The 26183-nt window shown below is 40.2% G+C and overlaps 1 protein-coding gene across 1 annotated transcript in view; it reads left to right on the top strand.

Annotated features, from left to right (window-relative positions):
* The window catches only part of DEPDC5 (DEP domain containing 5), a 53037-nt gene that overhangs the window by 1855 nt on the left and 24999 nt on the right, over positions 1-26183 (top strand). The window contains exons 3-21 of the mRNA XM_018557412.1: positions 4001-4088; positions 6614-6660; positions 6754-6839; positions 7945-8028; positions 8119-8168; positions 12937-13006; positions 13088-13166; positions 14020-14081; positions 15016-15085; positions 15196-15274; positions 15492-15595; positions 16491-16565; positions 16671-16805; positions 18493-18554; positions 19656-19729; positions 20201-20270; positions 20641-20677; positions 20879-20999; positions 22318-22532. Coding sequence (XP_018412914.1) covers positions 4001-4088; positions 6614-6660; positions 6754-6839; positions 7945-8028; positions 8119-8168; positions 12937-13006; positions 13088-13166; positions 14020-14081; positions 15016-15085; positions 15196-15274; positions 15492-15595; positions 16491-16565; positions 16671-16805; positions 18493-18554; positions 19656-19729; positions 20201-20270; positions 20641-20677; positions 20879-20999; positions 22318-22532 — 1608 coding nt within the window. The remainder of the gene's footprint in view (positions 1-4000; positions 4089-6613; positions 6661-6753; positions 6840-7944; positions 8029-8118; positions 8169-12936; positions 13007-13087; positions 13167-14019; positions 14082-15015; positions 15086-15195; positions 15275-15491; positions 15596-16490; positions 16566-16670; positions 16806-18492; positions 18555-19655; positions 19730-20200; positions 20271-20640; positions 20678-20878; positions 21000-22317; positions 22533-26183) is intronic.

The raw sequence follows: 26183 nt of genomic DNA, 5'->3' as shown, positions 1-26183 counted from the left end.
CCCCCACGTACACGCACATAGAAACACAAATACGTGTCAGGTGCCACTATGTGCGAAAACGACGATTGCTCCATACGTGTTATATATCACCGCAAACGGAGTAAGGGCAATAAATCTAGGACCATCTAACAATTTTGGGTATGGTAGTTTTTTTGTGATTTTACGGGCGCAAGCAATTTTAAGGCTTGGCATGTTTAGTATCTATATTCCTCATCATCAGGAAGCCGGGCGATGGGTTATGTCCCACCTCCCGGCTTCTTGATTGTTCAGGAAGCCAGGCTGCCTAGCAACAAGTGAAGCCAGCTTCCTAGCCAATCAGGAAGCCAGGAGGCGGGTCATGACATGCCATCAGGCTTCCTAATTCACTCCGAAGCATGCTTCACTTGTTGATAAGCAGCCTGGCTTCCTGACCAATCAGGAAGCTGGGCAGCAACTCATGAACCGCCGCCTGGCTTCTTGATTGGTCAGGAAGCCAGGCAGCCTCAGGAAGTGAAGCCGGGTTTCTTTCGATAGAACACCGGCTTCCCAGGCAATCGGGAAGCCGGGGGCAGCGGGTCATGATCCGCCACCCAGGCTTCCTGATAATTGGGGCAAACTTTGAGACGGGTATATGCATACCGATAAAGTACATAGATGTGTCCCATCTCTGTCCAAAGTGTGGCATACGTACCTGAGACAGATTTTAATCAATCCTCGGTTTCAAGGAATGTCGCACCTGAGGTATGTGTGCTGTGACATACAATATGAACATGCAACAGATTAATTACGGCAGAAAGTACGTGACTTACTTTGTATCACTTTTCTTATTACCGAACTGTCGGAGTTTATTTATTGAATATGCCGCAAAAACAGCACCAGAATGAACTATGGCACAAATAAGAACTACTTGAATTTGGCAAAAAAGTTGGTAGAGGTCCAGAAAATGGTGCAGCATGCGTTTCTCGGGCTGCAAATGCAATATTGAATTCCCTCATTGTGTTCCCACTGGAGTCACTGCATTGTGCACTTTAAAATAATTGGTATACTGTATGTTGGTATTTTTTTTAATCACAGTTTTTTCAAACACGAATTGATTTAGACACCAGAGTGTGGGGTTTTTATTTTATATTTAATTATTTATATATGTTTTTGGGTATATTTCAGTTAGAGCCATACACTATATATATGTTCTGTTGAGATTTTTAGTGAGTTATTCACATTAGTCTGGGCCACTGGTAGGATTAGAAGATCCATTAGCGCAGAAGTCTATTAATAGTGCTCCCAAAACTCAAAGGCAGGTGGGAGCAAAAAGTATGTTAGGGGGTGCTGTTTCAGTCTCAAAGATACAGTATATAGGGAGGCAGTGGGATAGCCCACCAAACTCCATCTGAGAGAAATATTGCTTTTTAAGGCCTTTTACGTTTCTGTGGTGTGGTAACGCTCATTATACATTTCGTTAACATGCATTGTGTTAAGGCAGCCCATTAAAATGAATGTGCTGCCAACATATCCAAAATGTGTCAAAAATCGTATGTGTCATATTTTTTCAAAGGCAACTCTGTCACATAAGGAGGACACAAGCTTTAGGTCCTATTCACACTTTTGCGCTGCAGTAACGCGTGAATAAGCACGTGTTTGTAGATGGGACTTTACCCTCTGGTCTTGTAATTGGTTCACTGTTTTTCCTGAAGACTGCTCAGATCTGAAAACGTATCTAAACCCAAGAACAAAAATGTGTTATGTTGCACAATACCGATCCTTTAGATGTGGTGGCTGCATTCATTTAATTTTTTTCACGCTTCCTTTCGTTTATTTTCACCTGGTGATACTGCCAGTAACACACTTCCCTGAGCTAGGGTGTCACTGTGGGACAGAAGGTATGTTAGGACTTCAGAACATCCCACCCTTTCTTTATCTCTGTAATATAGGGGGAGGTTTTCTATAGTGCACAGAGAGAACTAAGCAGAGCTGATAACATTGTGAAGATTCAGGAATTTGTGAGCTCACTGGATTTCTATCGGGGTTAAAATCTGGTCACATTTTGAGCAGATATAACCAAACCCTTTCCTTTCAGTGGTATATTTAACATACCAAAAGGGAGCAAATAAAAGAAGTTCTGGCTTACATACGCTTTAAGGTCCACCTATAGACATCCCCAGCATTGTCCTGCCTTATGAGTTTCATCTTTGGTAAAATACTAGCAAAGAGTGCCTCATGTTTTAAAGGATTTGGGAGACACAGTATCATACATAGGATACCTATATGGTCCCAAAATGTCTCTGAATGTTACAGAGAGATCTAGATGCTTGTGACACATAGCTTCATATTATGACCTCTCTTATACTGTACAGTCTTGGTTTTAACTACTATATAAAGTTGTCTTTTTATGCTTTATCAGCAATCATGCTTTTACTTCTGCGTATAGTTTAAATTTATAGTCATGTAAATTTAAATGATTGCAGTTGATCTCACCAGTATGCATCTTATTTATTATATTTCAGTGCAGGAAATCAGAATATTTCCACTGTAATTACAACTGATAATCTTCAGGATACATAGAAGCCTGTAAACATTTAAAATGTCTTATACAGAAGCTTGGGATAATGTGATGTCCTATTCACTGGATGTCTTATAGTCATACATTTGCTGAAAGAAAAGAAAAATTATTTCATGGTCATCTACATACCTTGCAAAGATATTTAGAAAACAGTTTTTTGGGGGATAGAGCTTGGCACGATGTGTGTGTGTGTGTATATATATATATATATATATATATATATATATATATATATATATATATATATATATATATATATATATATATATATATATATATATATATATATATATATATATATATATATATATATATATATATATATATATATAATCAGGGACGTGCTGTCAGATCGGCATCTAACAGGTTACACAGCAGGGAAATCCTCCCCACTGTGTAACCTGTCACGGAGCCTCAGTGGTGAGGAGCAAGTGAGGGACAGGGAGGCTCCTCCCTGTCTCCTCCCTTCCACTAGCTTGGGGACAGGTTGAGGCGGAGCTTCGTCCAGGAGGTGGGGGGTTTGGGGGGGTATGCTGGGGAATGCCTCAACCCGAGCAAGAGGTACCGCACGTCACTGATATATATATACAGACACACACACACACACACACTAATATGATCATGGGGATCCTGTAATACACTGCAGTATCCACAGCTACTACTGTATAGTAAATTAGAGCATCTTCCTGGGTCCCTGCTACAGCTGCTGTGCTGAGAGACCTTTCTTCCTCCGTCCTCTTTTACATTGTACAAAAAAGAAAAAGGGTAATAGATTGTGTTTCTGTGCACTAAAATGAACTTAAGTGTAGTCTTTTCAGAAAATGCGGGCTTGATAAACAGTTGCGTTAATATCATGGGACATACAAAATTGCAGCTGCCACCATTTTTTTTTCTACAGGGTCTTTTGCTTTTAGAAAATATTTAATTCTGGGTAGGGTATAAGTAGTCATCAGTCCTAAAATGTGAATTTTAACATATGTGCAAAAAACCTCAAAAACTGTTCTGACAACGAAAGGGTTAATGCAGCCACCACATCTTAGAACTGATAAGCTGCAGTATATTAAATGTTTGCTTTTGGGTTTAGATACTAAACATTTTTACCATTTCAATAAAGTCTTTTTATTTTGGCAAGTAGTTTCCTCATGCAGTTCTTTATTATTTGTTGTAGCATTTATTATATATTTTGTTTATTGAACTGTGGCAGCCCCACATAGAATGGATAGTGTGTATCAGTATGTATCTAACAAAACAAGATGGTCCTAAATGCTACAGTGCTTATAGTGTTATATTATAGCTTTTCTAGAGCAATTAAAAAAATTTGCACATATACCTATGTGCTACATACCTATGTACCTATACAATAAACAATGTATATACCTATGTTTTATGTTTTAATGAAAATTAATTTTAGTTGCGCTCACTTTATTGTTAAGTCTGAATTAAAACTGTTTTTCTTTTTTTTAGACGATGAGCTAGTGATAAACCCCAAAGTTTTTCCACATATAAAGCTTGGAGACATTGTAGAAATTGCTCATCCCAATGATGAATATAGGTGAGGAGCAATCAGGGTGGATGCACAGTTACATCAACACATTTATAATCTCTGGTCTTTTATGTCACCCTCCATTCAAAACCTTTCTGGCTTTTATTCTGGGTCAGTAAAGTGTCTGTCTTTTATACTTCTAGAACCAGATCATGACCTATATTAATAAATAGGGGTTTTTTTTAATGGCTATATGTGAAAAATGAGAATGTCTTGTCCTTTCATGGGAGATCAACTTCTTATTTATTCTTGATAAAATGTGGCAATTAAAGAAGACTTTGCTTTTTTATTGTGAAAGCTGTACCAAGAAAAGGCAAGCAAACCACCAGTGTTGCTGATAGGCTCCGCGCAGCTGATCTTTCCCTATTACTAAGTAACCAGTCCTTGCTCTGGACTTTGTCCCTATGTGGAGATGGCCTTCTTGGTATATGAGCAACGTTTTGGTTCCTCATGTCAGAGCTATCCTCCTGATGATTTGTGATCTGATAACTGGTGGATAATATTTAAGAAGCAGCAAGAAAGGTGGAGTAAGTACAAAGTCACCAGCTGAATGAAGCACAAGTAAGGAGATCCTTGCTGTTCAGATCCTCAGATATACAGTTACCGCCCTCTCCAGAAAGCCCTCAGTAGATCAGTGAGCAGCACAATAGTAGCACCTCTAAATTACACTCCAAATCTTTCAAGACTATGAGTCTAGTTAGATGATCTCACACTGCTGATATACAGCTACGAGGGACCAGAACAGATCTGGTATTCCACTGCTATTTTACAGGAGGAAATCTTGTCACAAAATACTTTTTTTTACACACTGCACAATGTGTAAATTACCACTAAAAAGCTGCATGTTATGTATAGAGGGCTGCTACAATGTATACAAATCTTACCTTTTATCATGCTGTCTTGTACACATAACTCTTGGCTTCTGGGTGCTGCAGGAAGTGAGGCATGCGACTCAAGCAGTGAAGTGCTTCAGTCGCATACCCTCCCCTACTTGCCCATCCACAAATGCCTTGTATACAATACGTTCTGTGATTGGAGGAGGAGAGAAAATGTCAAATCAGAGATTGCTTTGTATTCGTTTGGAAAAATACAAGGCATATAGAGAATGGGCAAGGAGGGATGTGGATGCTGAGAGTTGTGTGGTCACACATGACCTACATCTTTTTAGTGATAATTTACATACCCAGCGCAGTGTGTAAATTATCATTTTTCCCCAACATTTAGCTTTAAAGTGCTGCTTGGGTCAGTAAGTTAAAGTGACGCTAAACTCAGGAGCTAAATCCTAAAAATGCATTCAAGTACCTTAACTATTAATAACATCTTATTTGTGTATCACTCGGCTGTAGATCCTTAAATCATCTCTGAATTCCTGGTGACAATGTCCTTCCTTCTGGAGTGTGGCTACTTTTTTCCCCATGGTCCCTGTGTGTGTTGTAAAGTAGTCGCCGCTCCAAGCTTGCTCTTTTGATTGAATACAATCTCAATACAAATTAGTAAACTAGACATGAGATTGTAGTTCATCACGGGAGCGAGGCACCATGGAGAACAAAAGTAGCCACCCTCCAGAAGGAAGGACAGTGTCAGCTTGAATTCAGAGATGATTTGAGGGTTTAAATGTTTGTTAATAAGTGTATTGAAGGCAAAAGGTGGCCCAACGAAGTACTGATGGGGTGGTCATCATAATCTGGCCACTCAATGTATATGAATACAGTTTTAAGATTTTACTCCTGAGTTTAGTGTCACTTTAAGAGCTAGCTGTCATGTTGGTACTGAAGCTTGTTGGTACTGAAGCTTGAAACATCATATTCTTACTGTCTTAATGTGCAACAGTAGTTGTTGTAAATTAGTTTGATACTTGTATTGTTTAAATGTTTCCAGTGAAGAAACACAGCTATCTTCTGCACAGTGTATATTTTATATTAACTTTTTATATGGTTAAAATGTGAATTCTTGCCTTCAGCAGGGGATTTACGGCATGCTTGTCAAGCACGCCTTCAGTGTTTTGGGGACCTTTAAGGAAAAATTAATTTTCCTTAGTCTGCTTCTTCTATTTCCAGTGTTAATAGGAAGTACCAATTAAGTACATTGAGCAATCTTAAACTTTCCAAAGAGACATTCATAGTGAATTAATAACAATAGAAAGAAAACTGGGATGCATATACAATTGAGGGCAAGTAGAAATCACCTTTTAATGGTTTTATCACTGTTATTACAACTTTCTGATTGGTTGCTTAGGGCAACTCATTGCAATATTTTATTATGAAAGCTATTCCACCCTTATTTTGTAAAGACGTGTAAAGAATAAAGGGGATGTACAAAGTACAGCAAGTCAGAAATTATCTCTTAACTGGAATTTGTTTGCTGTTGGTTTCTGTATTTCACTTTTTCATTACTTCAATGTATAACTTTATCATTATCCATTACTTCACCTAGTTATGTTATACTGCACTTATCTTACATTTTCTTTGTTACATATTTTTTACTGATGTTTTGTAGCATGTGAACATGTTGATTTAAATATTGTATTTTAACAGCCCTCTGTTATTGCAAGTGAAATCACTGAAGGAAGATTTACAGAAAGGTACTCTACGTATGCCTTGCTTATAGCTCCTGTAATTTCATTTTGGTCTTTTCTTTGTTTGTATGACCAACTGACCATTCACTCTCTGTGCAGAAACCGTCAGCATTGATCAGACAGTGGCTCAAGTTTTTCGCCTTAGGCCATACCAGGATGTTTATGTTAATGTAGCTGATCCAAAGGTAAATTCATAGACTCCTTATCTGATATTCTCTTATCCTACTTTTGAATATGGTTATGCTTTAATCCTTTGGATTTTACATGGAGGCCATACTTACATTTTTGCACTTGTACTACTGATTAAGGGTGTCTGCATTAGTTAAATTCCTTCAGATAATCCAAAAAAAACAGCTCCCCACCAGGCACCCACAGCATTTATATTTCAGGTCTGGCAGCAGCATTTATGATAGACTGAAGGGAGTATAGCCTGTGTATAGGTAGGCTAACAAGGAGGGAGTTGCCATAGTCAAGATGAAAGATGACAAGGTGAATAAGGTCTCGTTCACACCTAGGCGTATTGCATATGCGCGTCTGTCGCGCGTTTCCGAAGGCTACTTGGCTGTATCCCAATGGAAACGCGCAACATAACGGCCCAAAGTAGTACATGTACCTTTTCAGGCGTGGGCTGTTTTGTAGCGCGTTAGGGACGGGCGGAAATACGCCAAGGTGAATACAATGGGATTTATATTTTTGAGCGTTTTGTAGAGCGTTCGTCGAGCGTAGAACGCGCTACAAAACGTTTAGGTGTGAACGAGGGCTTAGTATCTTGGTGGTGTTATTGGTTAAGAAGGGGTGTATTTTAGAAATGTTTTAAAGGTGAAGGTGGTAAGATTTGAACAGTGATTGAATGTGGGGCTTATATGAGAGGTCAGAGTGCAGGGTTAAACCGAGAACCCTGGCATGAAGGGAGGTACTGATACTTGTGGTATTGATCTTGATGGAAAAGTTGGGGAGGTGGCATGGGGGGTTGAAATATAATGAGCTCAGTTTTAGAAAGATTGACTTTTAGAGAGTGGTGTGACATCCATATTGATATATAAGTAAATTTATAATGTGTGAGGAGACAAAGAATGGTGTAGGCTGAATAGTAGAGAGCTAGATTTGAACTTCATCAGCATAGAGATGGTATTGGAAGCCATTGGAGGCAATCAACTGGACAAGGGAGGGTGTGTAAGTAGAGAATATGGGTCTGAGAACAGAGCTTTGGGGAGCCCTATGGAAAGAGGAAGAGGAGGTGGGCTTTAAAATGTTGTTAATATGCATGTTTTGTGTTCTATATGTTTCTAGGATGTGACACTTGACCTTGTGGAGCTGACTTTTAAGGATCAGTACATAGGACGAGGGGACATGTGGAGACTGAAGAAAAGCTTGGTGAGTCATAAAATGATTTTTCTTAACATTTAACCCTGTTTTATGAAAAAAATGTGACTCAGCATTAAAGAATAACCCTCCCATTTACAGGTGAGCTCCTGTGCTTACATTACCCAGAAGGTAGAGTTTGCTGGAATCAGGTAAGCTGATTTTCCTTATGTATATGGCACTTTGGACAATTGGGGGGTGGACTTACTAAGGCAAACAGCCTGCTCATTTTACAAGGGAATTTTCCCTTGGCTTGGTAAGTGAGGTGAAGCTCTACTGACTTCCATCATCCAATCATGTGCAAGCAAAAAAACAGTTTTTATTTACCTTCCACCTGATTGGGTATTCTTTGCAATGTGAATTTTCACAGCATTACATGAGCTAAGAGAAAACTCCCTCGCAAAGTGAAAATTCAAAGTAAGCAACCTATTTGCATTTAGTAAATCAACTACTTAGTGTAAACTAAATTCTTCCTATGTCTAGCTTTGCTTCAAGTTATCGCAGCCTGGTTAAAAAATATACCTCTATTCCGTACTTGGCTTTAAACCCCTTCATAAAATTGTATCCCACTGAGCAGATACCTGTCTGGTAAGGTCAGAAGCTGAAGTCTAATTCTTATCTGTATAGGAGAATGCCATTACATTTAAAGTCCATTTCCACCTTTGTAAGTGATTGGCATTTATTGTGGTAATGTAGAGGTGCAGTGATGATGTATATGTGTGTAAATTTTTATGACTCGCATTGCTGGCTTTATTCATTAAATTTTTTTTACTTTCAAAGTTTTTTTATTGTTTTACATATTTTTCTTTCCTTGACTAGGAATAGGTTGTTACATCAAATAACATGTATAAAGGCATATACATGACAGAACCATCACCACCCTCAATGTAGTTGGGCAAGAACAATGAGGCCATAACGTTAGTGCAGGAATATATCAAAATAATAATCTACCTTGTTCCTGGGGGATACTTAAATATTCGTTATGTCCCTCAAAAAAGGGTACAGTATTGATTCAACATAGCAACATACTTCGATTCTGTTTAGCTAGCGTTTTATTCATTTTTTTAATTTTATTAAGCCTGGAGCCTAGAAATTCAAACATTTCTCCACAGGAAACTCAGTCTGAAACCGGGGTCGGATATAAAGTAGACTAAACAGCTCTCCCCCTCCCTGTTATTCATTGTAACACGATCAGTAAACAGTAGCTCTGCCTTTTCACACAATACACTGTCCGGGGAGGGGGGTGCCACTATGAAAACTAATGTGAGGGGGGGGGTGGGGGGTGGAGAGCTCACTTGTACTACACACACACACACTACTTGCAAAGCACAGTTGCCGCCATTTCCATAAGGAGATGAATAGGAAAGCTAACAAAAAAATTAAGTTTTTGTGTGTTCGTATACAGCAACTGTATATGCCTAATTAATAAAATGATACATGATTGTATCATTTTATTAATTTTCAATAATATTATATTATTTCAGTGTTGCTGCTATCACGCATCTGGCGTGGGGTCTATTTTTTTTATTTGAACTGCATATGCCTGCTTCATGTTCACCTGGTGTAAATTGCTGGCATATGTTTTTTTACAAATACCTCTGCAAAGGTGGAAATGAGCTTTAAGTTGTTCAATTTACAGACTCTCAAAAGTAATTTGTATTGTCCATATATACTGCAGTCCCATATATACTGCAGTCTGATTGCGTGTAATCATTGCAAGGAAAGCTTATTACATTTTACATATTATTTGGATAATGTAGGTGTACACAGAAGACAATAATTCTATTAGATTTTGTGGCCAAATCTAATGAGAAGCTGTGACAATACAAGCCCCACCAGCAGTTCACTGCCTGGTATTTTCATACACGCCAGTGTGTGTTTGAAAGCCTCTGTTCACCTCCATGATGAATAGGCCTATTTTTCACATATAGTACTGCAGAGTATATGAAGATGCAGTCCTATTTTTTTTTTATTCATTTTTTTTAGTGCTGACTTGTTATGTGTGCAAATGATCTAGATATGACTAGAAGCTGCTAACTATACACACACATGAAAATTCAAGCACTAAAATCTGTGTCACTGTGGGACTGTACCATTACTTTTGGCTATATATTGATTTAAAGTATTAGTTTAGGCACGCAGCTACATAACCAAAATAAATATGCATTAAATGTCTTTACAATTCTGTTCAGCCAGTTTTCTAATCCAGACAACCCCTGCCAAATACTATAGAAAATCCAAACTCTGTAGTTTCTCCTTAAAGAAAGTAATACAGCTTGGTCAAGGCTTGTCTTTGAATAGTTGAGAAGCAGCTCAATGATCTTTGTACTCTGTTCTTTAGTCAGCCAGCTCTGTTATGTTCATAACTCTGTGCAATGTAGTAAAAACTTGCTGGTTTACCAAACTGCTTCTTCCACTTCCAGTCACTGATGTGCAAGGGATTGCATCTACATCTACAAGTAGATGTACTATAACAAAAATAACCAATAATAAATAAATAACTGGTTTGGATGTTTGTCTTTTACATGTGCCTACACGTTAGGAGTTTTAGGGTTAGCTGTTAAAACTTGTAGTTAGGTTTTATGAGGTAAATATTAGGATATATTTTGGGTTTCATATTAAGTTAGTTTGGGCGCTGGGGGTTTAGGGTCAGATTAAGTGTTAAAGATTAAGACTTTGAATAATACCATCGAGAAACGTCCTGTCACAACATTGATGGCCAAATTGTCCTTTATTTTTGTGTAACCTGTGCTGTCGTACTTTCTTGTTTTGGATGTTTATTGTTTTTTTTTAAATTGTTTAAAAAAGTTAATAAAGAATATCTGATTTAAAAAAAAGATTAAAACATATAGCTCAATTGAACTTTCTGTTGAAATTGGCTAAATACATGCCAGCTGAATCACAACTCAAGGTGTGTATAGCCCTGTAATTTGTTTTCTTTAAAAATCAGCCATAGCCTAAGTAGAAATTCCTGTACCTTGCCAGTATGCTGTAGAGTGCAACCCTTGCTCTCTGTGGGGAAGCAGTGATCTCTTTGCAGAGGTCCAACACGCCCACCTGCTAAGTTAGAGCCAGAGCTCTCCAATCAGCAGGGAGCCTGGGCATTGCTGTTTGGAGAGCTATTAGACTGACTCAGTAGGGATGTATCAGACCTCTGCAAAGGCGCCACTGCTTCCACACAGAGAACAAGGATCCCACTCTGCATCTGCTGGCAGGGGACAGGCTTTGGAAAGAAAATAAACTGTAAATCAATTAATACCTTTTTTTTTTTTTTTTATGTACCTTTATGTAAATTTACCTGGTTTAGTGAGAAGAGTGTAAAGGTTAGAAGATGATCTATTTTACCTTTTTTATTTTTTAGTTTACACTTGTTTTTGGCCTCAAAATTCCCCTTTAAAAACATGCCTGGTGGCAAAACCCAACGTATTGTTGCATGATGTGGTTCATCAATGGTCTGGGGACCTGTAAGTCAACCGAGGTCTGTGGATAGTGATTGTCTGGTGGGTTTAGAAACAAACCTAAGAAATGTTAAAGGAGAACTATGAGGTGAGTGCTTTTCACTCACCTCATAGTTGTAGCCGACCTGTGACGATGAGACTGTCACAGGTCGGCTCAGTAGATCGAGAGGTGAGCGAACACATATACGTGAACACATTCGCTCACCTCTCGATCCTGTCACGGCTCCCTGACAAATGCAAAGACTTTGTGCTAAAAAAACTACAACAAAAACTGCATGAGTTTGAGAAATATACCCAAAAATTGACTGCAAGACTTGTGTTTAAAGCATATCTAAATCCAAAAATAAAAAACGTAACATATTGCAACTTAGCAGTCCTTAGATGTGCTTGCTGCGTTCATTTTTAGGCTACTTCCACCTGGTTATCCTACCAATAACACACTTCCTGTCCTTCAATGACAACACTCCATAAAGTGCATTGCCACCTAGACTCCACTCCAAGCTTGGACGACAAAAACCTCCCCCTTCCCTCATCTCAATTATTTAGAAGAGAGTTGCTATGTAGTTCACGGAAGATGGTTTGGAAAACCATTTGATATTTCAGTTCTGTAAATGGCCAAGGGGAGAGAGGAGGTTGAAGAACACTAGTGCTTCCATGTATGAAAGCCACAGCTCTCATACCCACAGCTGGCTTGAAAAAAACTATAGACTTAAAGGAGAACTATGAGATGAGTGATTTCCACTCGCCTCTTAGTTCTAAGCCGACCTGTGACAATGAGACTGTCACAGGTCGGCTCAGTAGATCGGGAGGTGAGCGAACACATACCGGGTTCCCTCACCTCTCGATCCTGTCACGGCTCTCTGCCGTGACAGGGGGAGGCTGGATTCTCCGCTCTGATCCGCCAGCGCTGACTGGTGAAACGGACGGGGGAGGGGGCGGGTACAGCTGGCTCTGCCTCTAGATAGGCAGAGCCAGCTGTCAGTCACGCAGCTGGGCGGATCCAGACATAATTGTCAGGATCCGCTTCAGCTGCGGCGTCTTAGTATACCGCGAGCAGGAGCTTGCGGTATACTGCGGCGTCTGAGTATACTGAGCCTAGGGTGACGGGAGGATGCTAGTTTGTGTCCTCCGGTTACCCTAAGGAGAACTATGGGGAAAAGCTTTAACCTCATAGTTCTCCTTTAAGGTTGTCATTGATGACCTCCTTCTGAAATGCTGGGTTGTTTAACCAACAGAGCGTAGAAAAGCCTCATCTCCTCCACCACTATCCGATAAATTTGTCACATTTCAGGTTACAACGTATATATAAGGGATATTTAATGGTGTATATTCAAATGCTCTGAAAATGTGGCTGTCCAGGAGTCAATATGATGAAGACAAGTGAAATGTCCCACAAACTGGGTTCTCTAAATATTGAAATGATGACATTTAGATTACTGTTACAACTTCTTCTTTATGACAGGGCACAAGCTGGAGAATTATGGGTAAAGAGTGAAAAGGTGACCTGTGGATACATTAGTGAGGACACGCGGGTGTGTATGCGTTTTACACTTTTTTAACATTGATTTATTGACCACCTGTAATAATTCTACTGTGCTTCCCTCCTTTCTTAGGTCGTGTTTCGATCTACTTCTGCCATGGTGTACATATTTATACAAATGAGCTGTGAAATGTGGGACTTTGATATTTATGGTAATAGTTTTGTCACTCTAGATTGTTACAGTTATATAAACTTCTAGAAGCACATCTACTAAAAAGTACAGTATGCTCGTTAGAAGATTTCTGGTTACTGGAGTTAGATGTTTCTAAAACTAAAAACTGAACTCCAGGCAAACTGCTATATTTAAAAAGATGAAATACTGGTAAGGGAGCCGTTTTGTTTGATTGTTTGATTTGTATTTGTGTGCATTAATTCCTAAGCACAGCCAGCCTGGAAACCTGACTTATGTTTTTTACTGCAGTTAGTGACCAATATTTGTTTTTGGTTTTGGATTGCATAGGGAAGAGGTAAAAAAACCCTATCAGTGAAGAGAATTGCTTAGACATCTGCCACCAGAACACAATGCCCCCATTGAAAGATTTACCCCTCACCTTTTGTTCTAGTGACAATTCCATCTCTGTCTTAGTGAGAAATGTCACAGTACACATGGAGAGAATTAATTTTCCCAGTAGGGGGTAGAATACAAGGGGGGAAATTCATAAATACTCTTTTTCATTTTCAAAGTTTTACTGAACAAAATGAACAGAGAAGCTGATTGGTTGCTATAGGCAACTGCTCCAGATTCTGTCTGCTCATTTTTATGAATTTAAAGTTTGTTTGTTTTTATTTTCGGTTTCCACAATTCATTTAGTTGCACCTCTTGTAAAATGCATTAGATATTTGAAGAGTAAGTGTTGTTTTTATTGTTTGTATTTATAGCTCAGTAAGCATAGCTGGATCTCCTGTAACTGACATATTTTGGCCTTTGCTCTATGTTGGACCATTTGTTTACAATCTCCATATGTTCACCAATAGCAGTCATGTAAAATGTGAATTTATTTGCAGGTGACCTTTACTTTGAAAAAGCTGTGAATGGATTCTTAGCTGATTTATTCAACAAATGGAAGGTAAATGTCTTAATATATATTATATATCTTAATTAGGGATGCACCAATACTGGTTTTTCGTTATCGAGCACCGATATTTTATTTTTATACAGGTACTTCTGCTAGCATGGAGCCGACTTCCTGGGCAATCATGAAGCCGGACGGCTTGTCATTACCCGCTGCCCGGCTTCTTGATTGGCCGGGAAGCTGGCTCCATGCTGTTTTGCCTGCTCAATGCTGATTAGCTGGGAAGCCGGCTTCCTGGCCAATCAGCATTGAGCCGGCTTCCCAGCCAATTAGGAATCTGGGAGGCGGGTCATTACTTGGCTTCCTGAATGGCCGGGAAGCCAGCTCCATGCTGATTGGCCGGGAAGCCGGCTTCCCAGCCACTCAGCATGGAGATGGCTTTCTCGGCCAATCGGGAGGTGGGTCATTACCCGCCGCCCGGCTTCCTGATTGGCCGTGAAGCCGGCTCTATGCTGATTGGCCATGGAAGCCGGCTTCCCAACCAATCAGCATGGAGCCGGCCTGATTGGCTGGGAAGCTGGCTCCATACTGTTTTGCCGGCGCTATGCTGATTGGCTGGGAAGCCGGCTTTGATGCATTTACATGCGTTTAAGATCAGAATAAATAGTGCATGCAGCATTTATTTCCCCACACCGGAACGGACTGCACTGGTGGGAACAGAGCCCAGAAATACCATAGGAATGGAATGCCTTTCAGGTGCGGACAAAAACTGTTCTGGTCTGAACATGGGGTGAACAAGCCCTACATAGGAAAATGTACTTATTAAGATGGCTCAAGCAGAGACACAACCAAGAGCAGTGCACATAACTAATTCAACAAAACAAATTCAGTACTATTAAGGTTTTAGTTAAAATTTAAATTCAATCTGGTATTGACCTGCACTTTAATTTTGGAAAGAGGTCACCTCTACCATTTTCTCTTTACTCAGGAGAAGAACTGCAGTCATGAAGTGACCGTTGTACTTTTCTCTAGAACATTTTATGGTGCCAAATCTACAGGTATGTCAAAGTTGTTTGCTGTATTATACACTGCATGCATGCATTTAGCCTTAACACAATCAGTTAATTGTTGTTGTTAGACTCTACATCCTGTGTGTTCTCTATTTTAGATGAATTTCCTGAATCTCATCGTTCTAATGCCACTATCATTCAGGATCACAAGGGCAGATTCTATGAAGATTTCTATAAGTATAAACACTTGTCTTCCTTTATTTACTATAAAACTCCTTTAAAGTGACAAACAAGCAAATGAACATAAATTAATATGTAAAAAAAGAACTTATAATAATATTCACAAATATCTACAAGAAAGTAACCATATTTGCACTAACTTGACCTGTCTGCATTTTATGTTATATTGTCAGTTATAGTTGGCATTACTGTGTCTCCTTTTTGTTTGGCTCAGGGTGGTTGTACAGAATGAGAGGCGAGAAGAATGGACATCACTCTTGGTGACTATAAAGAAGCTGTTCATCCAGTACCCAGTGCTTGTGAGACTTCAGAATGCAGGCAAGTGGATTTGTGTAGGTTTGTAGGCATGCCCTCTAATTGTGTATGAACACCAATACAGAAAAAAACCTTTCACTCTTTCTCTAGATTAAAAAACATTTAAAAAGTCCTCCCTGCAAAGGAAATTTAACCCACCCCACCTCCAGTCTTCGCCCTTCTCTCAGCTTAGTTGCAGAGAATCTTCAGCATACAACATTTCTGGAAGTGTTGGAAGCATGGTTCCCCTCTGCTCTCTTTAGTTCCTTTTATTGGCTCCTACTTCACTACAGAATGCAGTACTAGTGGAAGGAAGCGAGTACCAGGCATCTGACAAAACAGTGCCAGATGCTCAAATTTCTGCAGCACGACTGTAAAGAGCGCAGAATGGCGGTGCATGTAGTCAGACATATAAATATTCTTTTGCAAACAGAGCTTTACAAAAAACTTTTAATCAGGCGGCAAAGTCCCTTATAAATGTTTTTTTTTTGTTCAGTATATATGAAATGTTGCATATGAATATTTCCAATTTAAATCCCCTTCTAGCAAGTGGAGTTCTAGGCTCTTTCTTAAGATATTTATCAGGTATCCTTAACTACGTTACTGAAAGCGGTTGTAGTTGACACTGGCGCTCAGATTACAAACTGAACGAGTCAGGAACGTATCTCAGACCCTTCCTACCCTCCTTTTCCTAATGACAAGGGCAGTATAAAGTTCCAATTTCTACTTCACTGTCTCTTGAAAACCTAGGTACACCTGTATAAAATGTTTATTTCTATATGAAAATGCTATATAACTACCAGAAGAAAACCAAAAAAGATATTACAAAAAGAATAAAAAAGACAAGTAAAATGTATCCAAAACCATTCAAATTTCCCTAATAAGTATTAAACAATGATCTTGATTTTTCTGTTTCCAGAGTCTTTTCCGCCTGGACATAACTCGACCTCTGACCAGGGAAACTATCTGGAAGCTATTAATCTATCTTTTAATGGTATATATGAAAAGTTTGTAGTAGAATTTGTGAATTTGTAATATGGCAGCTTTATTTTAGCCTAAATCTTTTATTACAAAGTTTTCTGTGCTTTTGATTTACCAGTGTTTGACAAGCACTATATAAATCGAAACTTTGATCGCACTGGCCAGATGTCTGTTGTGATCACCCCAGGAGTTGGAGTTTTCCAGGTTGATCGGTCTCTCATGATTCTGACCAAACAACGCATGATTGATAATGGTGAGAAAGCAGTGCACGTTTGCTTATAAATTATATCAACTGATGGCATACATGAGCTTTATATTATTGTGATCAAAAGCAACCTGATGTGCATATAATATCATGGAGGGAATTCAATGTCAAGCAGAAATGAGTACTTTTGACTATCACAGATATATAGCAGATTTTACTAGAGTCTCTGAATCTGTAGGATTATTTATCTCTAATTCGTATTCATGCATAGCAAGCTAACGTTATAAAATGATAATAACATTTTAGATAGGTTTGCGGCTGTACTGGGATCATAACCAGCACAGACAAATGTTCTTTTCCGTCTTTCCCAGTAAGAGAGCTGCCTGTGTGTGGCCACCTGTCCCTCTACCGTTTAAGTGGAACCGATATTAAATGTTTCAACAAATGTCCCCACACCCCATCTTTCTCCAATATTTACTCTAATTAAAAATGCAGAAACCTGATTAAACGGCCTTCCAGCTTTCTTATTTTATTTCCCAGGACAGTTGTGTGCAGGCATGAGCCAGCTGCATAGACATCCACGGACTGCCTGTTTTGTCTAATATTTAAAGCACATACGGAGCTTTGCAGCCTTGGGCAACACAGCACCAAGCTGTGGGTTGCTGGCCTCTAGAATACAAGCAATTGAACACATTTCTGCATTTTTTTTATTGTACAGTAGTAGGTGTTGTAGAATGTAAGGGTGGCGTAGGCTTAAATGTTTTCTGCTATTTCAGTGAACCTATGGCCAGGCAGTATCCATGAAAATCCCCCCCAACCCAATGATACTCACCTATTTAGCGACCCACCACTACTGCTTCCACCTCAGCCAGCACAAAATGCCCAGTGCTTCTTGGTGTGGGGGAGTATATGGCTACCTACCATTGGAAAGTGTGCAACAGTGGTCAGGGAGAGGTGGGGGAGTTGATGCTTTTATTACACACTCTCACTTTGAATGGGCAAAGAGGCAGGTCCTCTGTATAAAAAAAAAAACCTTGTTGCCCTGTGTAGCACAGGCATTGTGAAGCATTTCACCCTCAAACCTCACAGCTGAAACACTGAAGTAATTCAGTTTATTGGCTATGGGTGCATTTAAAGCACTGCAGGGAACCATACTGGTGTTAAAAGGCCCTAAGCCATCTTGGCAGCTTACTCTGCCACTCTTCTTCGCAGAGTACATGCTCTGAATTTACATTAGAGATTAGAAGGCAGCCAAGTTATTGCTAGGATAGCGGAGCAGAGAAGCTGAGCTGCAGAGAGGACAACATGAATGACTTCATTATGTCTGCTGTGAACTTTCAAGCTGAATTCCTCCACAGTGTCTAAAGCTAAAGAGAACAGGGAGGGTTCATTACGAAGCACAGTTTCTTCTAGTTAAGAACTTGCAAATACTTCAATGTCCATAGCCTAGCCACAGGTTTAATGTAAAGTCCCTATATATGTTCATTTCTACCCAGGGTTTATCCTGCAGCTTTATTTGACAGCATTTATTGGGATATCACCTTAGAGAAATTAGAAAACAGCCTAAGGATCATAGATATCTTCAGGAAAATAACAATTAGGGATGTGGTAATGGGCTGTTTTAGGAAGAACAAATTTAGACCTAAGATGAGAAACAGAAGCTTAAATGAAAAAAAACAAAACATTGAAGCTTAGATTTTAGTGGTCCTCTTGATTTTGTATTTAATGTTTACAGGAATTGGTGTAGACCTGGTGTGTATGGGAGAGCAGCCTCTTCATGCCGTGCCTTTATTCAAGGTAAAAAATTCTACCCATCTCAAGGATGATTCTCTCTCCAAAGAACTGAATACTTCAAGTGAGCCCGTTTATAAAGTTAGTATTTAAAGTGACCCTTTGCTAACTCTGAATGGGCAAAACAGGCTGGAAATATGTCTCTATGCATGTTCACATAACTTAGTGTTAATGTAGCTGCCATAATCCAGGTGCTCTATAATGCAATACTTGACTAGCATTTGTGGTTGAGACCTCAGGCCCACTGTCTTTTGTACATCTCAATGAATTTACGACCACAGGAGCTGATGAAATGTGCAAAACACTGTGTCTAGGCTCTATGCATGCATATCTGTAAAAAAATAAGTCAAAGCAACTGGACTTGCTGTATTTTTCTTGAAGACGTTTCACTGGTCATCAAACCAGCTTTCTCAATTCAAAATACAGCAAGTTCAGTTGCCTTGACTTATTTTTTATAGATATACCATGACCTGGATGAATAAGAAACTTCACAGACTCTATGCATGCACTTCTAATGCAATGCTTTTAACATCCCCTGCTTGTGTTGAATTGACCACAGGTAAACTTTAAAGTAGTATTAAACTCACAAAGTTATTTTTTAAAATAATGAATCCAAATAAAACAAATATACACTGCCCAGCAAAAGTATTTCTTTATAACACTTACTGTGATGATGATTCCAGACAGCTGGTTCCAACCTTCTCAGCTCAGCTTGCCTGAACTTCCTGTCCAGTAGAAGATCACAGGGGACAGAGCAGACTCCAGCAGTTGTCCATCTACTAGCTTGGAAAAGGGAGGAGCAGTGGGCAGGGTAGTGGCTTTCTTTGCTTTGCTATGTCTGTCTGTGTGTTTGTAGAGACATATACAGCTTACTAGCACACACAAGAGTGGCTCCACAGGACCCTGCAAGGAAAAGGAGCCACCCTAAAATAGGATATCAGGACCAGTGATCAGGGGACCAGCCTATTCTGCAGGAAACTAAAACTTAAACATCAAGGAGCAGCATCCATTGTATGCGATGTAATCAGCATTTGAAATAGCGTAAAAATTTTTGATTTTAAGATCACTTTAAGAATTCAGATCTTTACACATTTGTTTTTGTTGCAGCTGCACAATAAAAGTAGCCCTGGAGACTCACGTCCTGTGGATGATTACAACATTCCACACTGGATCAACCACAGGTGAGAACATAAGCTCAAGTGCTGATATAGTCTTCCTGACATAGTCTAAAGGTGGCCATACACTCTACAACCATCGCAAGACTTTAGTCTTGCGATGGTTGTAAAGGGATTAAAAAAACTTACGATCTGCCTATCTTGGACAGGCAGATCGCACTCTCGATCATCGCAAGCCCACCCCCCTGAGGGGCGGGCTTCCGATGACCGCAATGCTGAACGGGCAGTGTGCGCGTGCGCACACCGGCCCGTTCAGCATTTATCTTCCGAGCACCGTTCTAACCAGCCGAGAATCGTACGATTCCCGGCTGGTTTTCGAACATGCTGGTTCGACAGAAGACGTGCGACCGTACAGTAGAAACGGTCGCACGTCTCCGTTCACACTGCTCGATTATCGTACGAAAAACCGATCGCATACGATTATCGTACGATAATCGTGCAGTATATGGGCACCTTAACACTGCTTATCTTTTCTAGCTTCTACACGTCGCAGAGTCAACCACTGAATAGCAGCTTCACCCCACGCATCAAACTGGCTGTTCGAAAGGTATAATGAAAGAGATTTTAGCTTCTGTCTAAGTTGGCCCTGTATGTATGTATGCATGTGAGATAGGGACCTTAGTTTGTAAGCTCGTTGAGGGTAGGGACTGATGTGAATGTGCAACTATGTAAAGCACTGCGTAAAATGTCGGCGCTATAAAAATACCTGTAATAAATAAATTACTAAGGTTTCTTAGTCCAGTTACTTTGATTGCCCCACTGTGAATGGTTGACAGTTTGTTTCATAAAATGTACATCCATCTATTTTTTTCAGGTCGGTAAAGGATATTTTTTGTGCCTATTTTGATGTTGGCTTGTATATATTTTATGAATATTTTATTTCTCCTTTACTAGAGTTTTACGTCTTTATGTTTTAGATGAATAGCGAGAAGGGCAGGATTGGACGAGATCCCTGTAAGTTAATTTTGCCTTCTCTCTGTTGCTAGAATGTGATTTAATTTTCCATACAAAGTCATTTATTTCAGGCCCAGGTTATATTTGTCACCCTTTTTTAAAGCTAAGACGTATGAGATGGGACATTGTCTCTCTGAAATAGAAAAGCTGTTGTTCATTATTAAATCTTATTAATGTTTCACTTCTTCATTTTGTATGAAGCAATAGGAAGCCCTAAAGAGACAGAGAATGCTCTACCCATACAAGTAGACTATGATGCTTATGACTCTCAGGTATTCAGATTGCCTGGCCCATCCAGAGCTCAACGTACGACTACCTTCAGGTAAGGACAATGGCAATACATATATGATTAATATATTTTACTCTGGTAATTGTGCTTTACTGTGTTGGCAGGTACATTGCTTTTTACTATGCTCTCCAATGGGTGACCTCACTTTGTGATTAAAAGTCAAATAGCCTGAAATGTGTAAGAATGCCTGACAACTCTCCTCTAACGTTGGATTTATACCTATATAGATCACTATTCCTTGCAAGTGGCAGTCTCCTGTCAGCGCAAAAACTCTTACACTCCTTAGTTAAAGATTGCTTCTGATTATAAAGTCATAGTGTATTTTCACTGAGTAATCTTTATACCAACATTTAAAGGTGTTCTAAACCCTCCGTTTTTTTTTGCTTATATCTACTGTTATCAAGCAGTAGATATATGCAAACATTTTTTTTTTTTAAACCGCTTTAACAGCGCTTAACACTTACCTTGTTTTTGCTGCGCGCTCCCGACCGAGATTCCAAAACTGTTCGGGCGGCCGCAAAGCATCATTGGGCGGGCGGATGCGCAGTTTGGATTCTCGGCCGGGAGACGAGCAGAGACGGAAGGCAAGTCTATGGACGCGTGTACCCACATGCAGACACCGCTGGATCGGAAGTGCCTGCAAGCAGAGAGGAGTCGGCGCTGGATCGGAGAGACACCGCACCACTGGAGGGACAGATGAAAACATCAGGAAAGAAGAGGAAGATCGGATTAAGAGACATCATTTAAGGTAAGTTCTGACATTAACATTGGGGGGAGGGGGAAAAAATTATCTTTTTAATGCCACTTTAATGTTTATCTTGGAAGTAATTTATTATTTGACTTTAACATTTTTACACCATTCAGTCTCCCTAATTATGAAGTATTTAAAGTAGATCTGAAATCTAACCGGATAACGTTTGGTTTGCTAAAGCCAAGTGAAGGGTCTAAAACATTAGCATACACTGTTAGGAATGTTTACAATAAGCAGAATGTAGTCATGAGCTATGGGCTATGACTAAGAAAACACAAATATGGAGTGAGGTGAAAGAAATATTTCATACATTTGCTGGGCTTATTGTCCTAAGGAGTTCAATGACTTGGAAGCTTCTCAAAGTAGAGTCACTTGTCCTTCAAGTTGCGGTTGTTGAGTTTTCATCGTATGGATACATCTACTGAATACTATTTTGAGGGGGTATCTTATTGACAATGGCAACAAATTCTATTTGCTTGTAATTAGTAGTGATGGCATCAGCTGTCATTTTCTTGTAGTCAATAGTATTCTATTGGTAGCATATGTACCTCCCTGAATTGTTTTCGTTATGTCTCATTAAAAGCCCTTTTCATTAAACAGGCCAGTGAGAGAAGCCCAGACGAGAAAAAGTTCTTGTTCTTATGATACATCTTGTAGCCCCTCCCAGCAGAGTCGCCCCTTCCCAGCTGAGGAGGGGCGAAGCCAAGCATCAGATGAGAGTTCCCTGGGCAAAATCTCAAACATCCTTCTCATTCCACGGCAACACCTCCACCAGTATGAAGCCAGCAGTTCTTTGGGATACACCAGTAACAGAGGTAAAAAGGTGTAATAGAATATAGCTGTATTATATTTCAGAAAAACAAAGTCGAAAAAAATGACTCTTTTTGAGGTGAGGGAGACTTTATTACTCTTGAAATAATAGCACTCTAGAGCTTGTAATAAAAATACACAAACACAGAAGGAACTCTCATGATTTACAAAATCAAAGAAAGATAGAAAGGGGGATGTTCTGGCCGGGCCCCCCTGTGCCCCGAGCCCCATAGCGGCCGCCTGGGTCTGCAGGCTTGTGAACACCGCTGCAGATATTTAAGCACTGCCACCACTCCCTAAAGAGGCTTAGGAAACCATTTATTTTGTGGTGTAAGTGTACAGCATCTACCAAAAACTGATTTGTAGAGGACTGACTCTTTAATTTGATATGAAGAAAATCCATATATATTTGGAGAGCTCATGCAATCTGTGTACCTGTAAAGGATAGGGAAGGGGAACTGTCATCCTTATGTAATTAAAAAAAACTTCCAGGGATAAAAGGTGCAGCCCCGAGTATAAAGTTTTAAAAAGTGCCATTCGCTGAAGTGAGCACAAACTATTGAATGCACACAGAACAAACACATTTTACCTTTTTAAGATGACTTCTGTCCAAAAACACCTTCACATGTACCAAAATAATCATCAATCACAGAATGGCAAATGCAGTCCATGACAGTAGGTTTCTAAACCTCTGTAGAGCAAGAACAGGGAAATGCCACTCTTCTTATTACATTTTGTTAAATTAATTTATTTTCTACATAGCATGATGCAGATACCTGCTCCAGCCTGCTGAAACGTGTTTGCAAAAAAAATCTTTGTAAACTCTTATTTGAATGCATCAAAACATAAACATTTGTCAAATGATTCCGGCATTTGGAAAGCCTTTGGCAAGCTTTTTATTTTGGTTACCTTGTAAGCTCGACTTTAAGATTGCATAGCTGAAAATGGATTAACAAAAATGTCTTCAAATGTCAGTTTGACTGATCTCCATAATTCACATGTTTCTAATAGATCTGGAATAAAGAGAAAATTGAATTAAATTAACTTCTGTTTGTCATGAACCTCAAGGTACCTTTTGTGTAGGAGAGTATCTGGAAGTGGATGGATATATATTGTCCACAGGCAAGTGGCAAGTGACAGTTAAGCAGATACAGTGTGAATCAGTAACAAGAGCAGCATGAGAGAGAAAAGGGGAAGCAGCAGGGACCAATGACAGTGTAGAAGGATGGGAGAGGATGCAGGAATTAGCAGACTGGATGTAGAGGAGGAGGTGAAGGTGATCAGGTTTACTTTCCATAAACTGTACTCTGGCCTACAGCTCAATATTGTAAAACTGATTTTACATTATTTTACATTTTCTAAACTACCTGACTGAGGTACACTTAAGATGGGTAGTATTATGGCGTAGTAGGATGGGTGCAGAGGGGTTAATTTTCACATGATGGTATTGTGGGTGGTGGGGTAGGTTGTCTTGAACAGAAACTTTGGCTGATTGAGCCCTCAGACTTTCTGTCACTTCTGCTTCATATTAACTATGGATGAACTTTTGTAGTATTTCCATGGTTACGTTGCTATGTATGCCCACTCTCAACCTACACATTAGTGTGACTCACTGCCATGCCTCTGCTTTCAACATTCAGGGAATACCCAAGTGGCGGCAGGTTCCTAGATTCAGACAGGATAAATATCCATCTAATGGCACCTCCATTGTGCATATGCTTTTTACATGTGTGTTACAACATTAAGGTAATACTTCAGAAAAGGCCTAAAGGCGCTTAACTGTATCTTTTAGGCTGAGGAATCACAACATGTGTTGGAAGGAGCAGGTAACCATGTCAGCCTCTGGTGTAGAGGAACACGAAATACAACTCCTTGAGCAACTATGGCTGATATATATTTTTTTTGTGTGTGAATGCCGTGAGATTTAGGTAAAGCATACATAATAGAACATTTCACAGCATAGCCAGTGTGTCATCATGAAGGACTCCTATACTGATGGCCATTTGCATTTCCTGCAATTTTCAAGAGCCATCTTTAATCTAGCTGTGCCTCTGCAGTGATAGATCACTGTAATAGTGATTGCATGCTGATAACCGTGAGCATTAGACCACTATTATATATGGTCTGCTTCTACAGAAGTGCCTGAAGATCCCAGCAAACCCTTTATGAATAAGAAAAGTAGTAAAAATAATAAGAAATACCCCATTTTCTCCAGATGAAGGATGCAGCCCTGACCAGCCCACCTTAGAACCCCTTCAGAGCCCACTGTAGACAGTCTCAGATGGGCTGTGCAGCATCTATGGTGGGCTCTGCAGGGTCACTCTCAGGTGAGTCCAGCGCGTCACTCAGCCCTGCATCCAGCGCGTCACTAAGCCCCGAGTCCAGCGCGTCACTAAGCCCCGAGTCCAGCGCATCATTAAGCCCTGCGTCCAGGGGGTCACTAAGCCCTGCAACCAGCGGGTCACTCAGCCCTGCGTCCAGTGGGTCACTCAGCCCTGCATCCAGCGGGTCACTAAGCCCTGCATCCAGCGGGTCACTAAGACCTGCGTCCAGTGGGTCACTAAGCCCTGCGTCCAGTGGGTCGCTTATCCCTGCGTCCAGCGGGTCGCTAATCCCTGCGTCCATCGCGTTGCTAATCCCTGCATCCATCGGGTTGCTAATCCCAGAGTCCATCGGGCCGCTAAGCCCTGAGCCAAATTCATATACTCTTCTGCATTGGTGTATAAATGTATTGCTGGGATTTGTAGTCCCCCTACTGCCGGTGCCATTGTGCATTAGAGTGCAAGCTCCTCTGTACAGAGACTGTCTCACTGTTCTCTGTACAGCACTGCGGTATATGTCAGAGCTATATAAATGTATAATAACAGTGTGACTGGTTCGGTGCGGTGGGTGGGGGGGCCCGGCATAAAACTGTGTAAGGGGCCCCAAAATTTCTGATGGCTGCCCTGCTGATTATTGTGCAAGTGACAGACACTGATGTAGAATATTTGAGATCACTAATCTGTGAAAATGGCATTGTTGTTCTAACTGATGTTTGCTCAGACCTAATGTGATTTTATGTTACAGTAATGTGGGCTTCAAGGAGGTGGGGGGAGGTTAGAGGGCAAGGGGTACGAGGATCAAAGGCAGCAAGAAATTTTGGAATGAGACATTGGGCAAGAGTTTTGTAGTAGTGAGGGGTGAAGCCATCGGGGCCGGGGCTTTTGTCAGCTTTGAGTTAGGAAATGGCAAGTTGCACTTCTTCAAGACTAACTGGGGGTTTCCAAGGAGTCCAGTATTTCCGAGACGAGTTGGCAAGGACCATGAAGTTGAAGGAACGTAGCGATTATCGACACCTGCAGTTGTGTGGAGAGTTGGACTCCATTGGATGCCTCCAAGACATAAAACTTAAAATAATAAGCACAGAATTGAGTTGCTATGTCTGGGGTCGCGGCATGTTTAAGGCTGAGGTGATCAGTGATGTAATGTATTGAGTGTTGTGCCGTTTGGGTACAAAGCACTTTTTGCTACTTTTATTACCGTGTTCATAGAAAAGGCCCTGTCGGAGTATGTAATTCCTACTCGACTTGCTAGTCAAACGGACTTGTAGGAATTACATACTCTGACAGAGCAGGGATGCAGCAGGGATGGCTTCTGGGAAGGGTACCACAGGTGTA

This window comes from Nanorana parkeri, unplaced genomic scaffold (assembly GCF_000935625.1).
Source record: "Nanorana parkeri isolate BGI_ZX_2015 unplaced genomic scaffold, ASM93562v1 scaffold282, whole genome shotgun sequence".
In the NCBI taxonomy this organism is placed as follows: domain Eukaryota; kingdom Metazoa; phylum Chordata; class Amphibia; order Anura; family Dicroglossidae; genus Nanorana; species Nanorana parkeri.
This window is presented reverse-complemented; position numbering and strand designations above follow the sequence as displayed.